Source organism: Notothenia coriiceps, unplaced genomic scaffold (assembly GCF_000735185.1).
Source record: "Notothenia coriiceps isolate Sejong01 unplaced genomic scaffold, NC01 NC01_scaffold00032092, whole genome shotgun sequence".
Taxonomy (NCBI): domain Eukaryota; kingdom Metazoa; phylum Chordata; class Actinopteri; order Perciformes; family Nototheniidae; genus Notothenia; species Notothenia coriiceps.
The window spans coordinates 1-5411 of record NW_011364793.1 but is presented as its reverse complement, the minus strand read 5'-3'; the positions used below and the strand labels follow the sequence as shown (position 1 = coordinate 5411).

Here is a 5411-nt window from a genome sequence, read left to right as displayed (position 1 = left end):
TCCACCCCTTCGCCTCCTGCTTCCAACTCAGGGCCAAGCTCAACCTTCTCCCTTCCAACCGGACCTAACCACTTATCACCACCACCAGTGTCTAGACCCGGGGGGGTTCATCGGAAACGGTTCTTCCCTTCCCGAATGACATCCTACCAAACCTGGGCCTAATCGCCAAACACCATTTCATTCACTTGTTATAAACTGTCATCATTATGTTTCATTTATATAATGTGACCCGATAATAAACATGTATTTCATACATCACGTCTCTCCTGATTGAAATTGGTTTGGTTAATAGAATGCCAGAAGCAGAAATAACCAGCTCAGCTGCTGTTCATTACATTACATGTCCCTTGCTTGCATTGAAAAATATTAAATGTTTCTCAAATTTAGATTTTCCAATATGGAGTTAAACCTGGTTTAAGAGTCACCATGACATCATGGTTTGCACGCTGCAGCTGGGAATTGAGAACCTGGTATTTCCTAAAAATTCTTGCCAACATTTGCACTCAAGAAACATCAAATTCTCATCAGGACAACCACACAAATGCTTTTGTGTATACAACAAGCCAAATGTTTCTTCCATTTACCTTTCATGCTGAAATAACCGACTGTGAAGTGTTTTACTTCCAGAAAAACATTAGTGTAACTTAATGCTACATTTAAAATAGTTTCATGTACCGCTGTTAGACCTTTACTAATAGGGGAATAAAGCTGTTATATGTGCTCTTCAGAGCCACTAAAATTAAAAAACAAAAACCTTTTAGCTTATACAGTATCTCAGGATAAAGTGAGAACTTCAGTCCTCTGGGAGGGACTCGGAGAACAAACCTTTCTCTAATCCTGAGAAAAGCATCTGCATGGCCGTTTACACAGCCATATAGCCCCTTATATTTCAATAATATTAAGTTAATTAAACTAAAATGATTGCATTCAACCAACCTAAGGCCCCGTCCACACGGACACGAAAACGGGGTCCGAGGTCGATGTCAAAATAGACGCTGTAGTACATATGCTGGGCCTGTAAGTGGCGCTGTACTTCTGCCACAAAATACACAAAAAGCAGCAAAGAACACCGATGACGATTATTATAATTATATTATTATTGTTGCTGATGGTTGTGGTAGAGGAGCTGTACATTTTGCACTAAAATCTGTATCATGGTCAGTAGCATCTGGAGCACGAACGCAACCCTGTGATCCGCCATTGTTGTTGTTGTTGGCGAAGCGCATCAGCAATGACGCGGGGGTGAGCAGGAGAGGTGGGGAGTGGCGGGGCTATGGCGTCATCGTTTCAGGAAATGATCATTTAGGGTGTACACGATGCCGCAAGCATTACGTTACCAGACCTTCCCACTTTGGGATACGTTATCGTTTGAGGGCTCCGTTTCCGCGGTTCCGTTACGGCCTTGTGTGGACAAACCGTCCATACGATAAATGGGGCGAAGCCTGCGAGCTAGTTCAGGCAGTCAACTCGAGCACTTATGCTGCATTCATACATAACGCCCCTTGCCACTCTTCAACCAACCAAACAGAGTCTCCTTAATATGCCGCTCTATTTAACCTGCCAGATCTCTCTCTATGCATTGCTTGCTGCTGCTGTTGCTGCAGCTACTTCCACGTCGCTGCTGCTTGCCTGCTGCGTTCACTTGCTATTGCTACGTTCATGTTCCTGCTGCTGTGTTTCATGTTGCTGCTGCTTGCCTGCCGGTGCTGTCCTTGCAAATGTCTACTCGCAGGGCTATTCAACTTCATTAGCAAGTGGGCCAAATAGAAAAATCACAGGGAGTTTGTGGGCCACACAATACTTTGTCAAGGAATCAATACAAATAACTCTTGCTTACATAGTGTTAATAGATACTAATACATTAAATGAACTAGTCAAGTGCATCCCTTTTTTTTTACTTTAATTGTACCAACATAAATCATTACAGAAAGCAACCAGTCCATAAAAAAGTAGGAAAGCTTCGGNCGAGACACTCACCCCAAATGTGCTCCTGTGGGGATGTCCACAGTATTGAGTATGGAAGTCGCTTTCGTAAAAGCTCTAAACAAGTAATTAATGTCATGCAATGAAATATGTTACTGTAGGAGCAGGAAGCCTAAACACGTGACATCAGCAATGAGGCAGCTCAATTCCCATTTCAGTTGAGTCGCGAGAGCTAGCTGCAACACGTTTTCAATGAGAAAATCGAACCAATAGGTCGATTTTCAAAAAAGTCTTCCGGGAATCGGCCAAGAAATGTGTCCCTCCAACGAAACCGCTCGACCCGCTGGAGGCGCTGTATCCATTGCCGGGTCTGTAAGTAGCCGCTGTACTTTCCGCCACAAAAACACCAAAAGCAAGCGAAGAAGACCCTGAGCATGGCATAAGGCATAATCAAACAGCTGTAATTTTGCACTAACACGTATCATGGTCAGTAGCGTCTGGAGCACGAACGCAACCCTGTGATCCGCCATTGTTGTTGTTGTTGGCGAAGCGCATCAGCAATGACGCGGGGGTGAGCAGGAGAGGTGGGGAGAGGCGGGGCTATGGCGTCATCGATTCAGGAAAAGATCGTATAGGGCGTACACACGGAGCCGCAAGCGTGTCGTCTCCAGACTTGCCCACTTTGGGAGCCGGTTTAAACGTTTATCGGTTTCGGAGGCTCCGAAGCCGCGGCTCCGTTTCGGCTTTGTGTGGACGAACTGTCTATAAGATAAAGAACTTTAGCGGATAAAACTGAAATCGTCTCCGTGTGGCCTTAGAAGGACCAAAACAGTCAACAGAAAAAATGTCAGCGCAAGCTAACCTGTCATCCGCACCGACATGTAACAGGTGACTAATATACACAAACCACACCCATGTGACGATTACCGGAAGTGCTCAACAAATACAAATAAAAGGAACATAAACAAATAATAAACTCAGGCTAAGTAGCGTTTTGGCTCCAACAAGCAATGTAATTTTACCGGTCAGACTGCTGGGATTGAGCACCACCTCACGCCCTCCTCCTCCTCCTCCTCCTCCTCCTCCTCCTCGGCGGGCTCGGTCCTGCCACGACAGAACACCCAGGATGTGTCGGTCATCCTCCATCAACCACACCTGAAGACGAAACAGAAAGACAGTCTCACCTCCTCGTTAATAGAGTTCCCTAGTCTCACCTCCTCGTTAATAGAGTTCCCTAGCCTCACCTCCTCGTTAATAGAGTTCCCTAGTCTCACCTCCTCGTTAATAGAGTTCCCTAGTCTCACCTCCTCGTTAATAGAGTTCCCTAGCCTCACCTCCTCGTTAATAGAGTTCCCTAGTCTCACCTCCTCGTTAGTAAAGCCTCACCTCCTCGCTAATAAAGCCTCACCTCCTCGTTTATAACTCCTCGTTAATAAAGCCTCACCTCCTCGTTAGTAAAGCCTCACCTCCTCGTTAGTAAAGCCTCACTCCTCGTTAACAAAGCCTCACCTCCTCTTTAGTAAAGCCTCACCTCCTCGTTAGTAAAGCCTCACCTCCTCTTTAGTAAAGCCTCACCTCCTCTTTAGTAAAGCCTCACCTCCTCGTTAACAAAGCCTCACCTCCTCTTTAGTACAGCCTCACCTCCTTGTTTATAACTCCTCGTTAATAAAGTCTCGCCTCCTCGTTAGTAAAGCTTCACCTCCTCGTTAGTAAAGCCTCCCCTCCTCAGTAAAGCCTCACCTCCTCGTTAGTCAAGCCTCCCCTCCTCAGTAAAGCCTCACCTCCTCGTCGGGGACGTTGGTCTCGTGGCGGCAGAACGGACAGCTGATGACGGACGGCGAAGACTCTCCTGAAGATCAATCAGAATCATCAACGTTATCTTATTGCTTCATTAGAATGCTGCTATCTCATTGGTTCATTAGAATGCTGCTATCTCATTGGTTCATTAGTACAGTGCCATCTCACTAAAGGACCTGAAGGGAACTCACCCATGTCGACCATCTTCTTCAGACACTTGGCACAGACTCGGTGCAGGCAGCCCAGAACTTTGGGTTTACGGCTGCGAGTGTCGTAGCGGTTGTAGCAGATTTTACACTCCAGCTCCTCCAGAGTGTAAACCAGAGACTGAGCCCAGGTCTGCACCTGAAGAGGAGTCATTATAATAATACCGTTATTCATAAAGCGCTACACACACACAAATAAAGAAGACAACAAGTAAAGTTAGGGTTTAAAGAAGTGAATTTAATATGTTTCCTTCTCAGGGAAATCTAACCTTGGCTTCCATCTCCCGGCCAGGCTCCGCCTCCTTCAGCAGGCTCATTCCTATTGGCTGTTGTTTTCACCTGAACCAGGAAGCTGGGCGGTGGTGGGCGAGGCTTCACTCAGCCTGTCAGCTGACTGGAGACAAAAAGGGAAATTATTTAAAGGTGGGGTAGGTAAGTTTCAGAAACCGGCTCGAGTGCACTAAAATTTGAAAGTACACAGCCAAAAAGAATCCGCCCCTTCCTTCAGACTTCCTTACAGAGCACCTCCTCCGCGAGAGCAGGCTGCAGTAACATTACATATCAGGCAAAGCTAAACACATCTAGGTTAGCAATACTACTCAGCCAAAGCAACTCCGATATTGACTCTGGTTTCCACAGATGACTATTTTTTTAATGGTATTTTTTTGTCAAAGCACTTCAGATATTCATTGCTATCGGGATGTTAAGAGCATTCCATCGAATATAACAAAAAGTGTATCTCGAGCCGGTTTCTCAAACTAACTACCCCACCTTTAAATCATAATATAATGTATAACTCTTCTGAATTACACTAAGAACCGTGAGCAAACTCTTTCACAACAAGCACCAGGAGCTGTGTTAGCTAGATGTGTGTAGCACGCTGGTTGTGTGTTAGCATGCTATATGTGCGTTAGCACGCTGGGTGTGTGTTAGCATGCTGGATGTGTGTTAGCATGCTAGATGTGTGTTTTACACGCTAGATGTGTGTTAGCATGCTAGATGTGTGTTAGCATGCTAGATGTGTGTTTTACTAGCTAGATGTGTGTTAGCATGCTAGATGTGTGTAGCACGCTGGTTGTGTGTTAGCATGCTACATGTGAGTTAGCATCCTGGATGTGTTAGCATGCTAGATGCGTGTTAGCACGCTGGATGCATGTTTTACATGCTAGATGTGTTAGCATGCTAGATGTGTGTTTTACATGCTAGATGTGTGTTAACTTAGCATGCTAGTTATGTGTTAGCATGTTGGATGTGTGTTTTATATGCTAAATGTGTGTTAGCATGCTGGATGTGTGTTAGCATGCTAGATGCGTGTTAGCAAGCAGCTGGATGTCCGTTGATGTTTGTCTGATTGGTTGGTACTACCTGACTTCAGATCAGCTGATCAATCCGGCAGTCCAAGAGTACGCCAACTGCACAGACAGACAGACACACACACACACACACACACACACACACACACACACACACACACACACACACAGA

The 5411-nt window shown here is 45.5% G+C and overlaps 1 protein-coding gene across 1 annotated transcript; it reads right to left on the bottom strand.

Annotated features, from left to right (window-relative positions):
- Positions 1-2945: 2945 nt before the first annotated feature.
- LOC104960620 (E3 ubiquitin-protein ligase RNF182-like) lies at positions 2946-5342 on the bottom strand (the record flags this gene model as incomplete). The annotated part of the gene is made up of 5 exons (XM_010788702.1): positions 5292-5342; positions 4196-4320; positions 3912-4065; positions 3705-3772; positions 2946-3078 (listed from the first exon to the last, which is right to left on the bottom strand). Coding segments are annotated over exons 2-5 (403 nt in total), but the record flags the coding sequence as incomplete, so codon positions are not given.
- Positions 5343-5411: the final 69 nt, after the last annotated feature.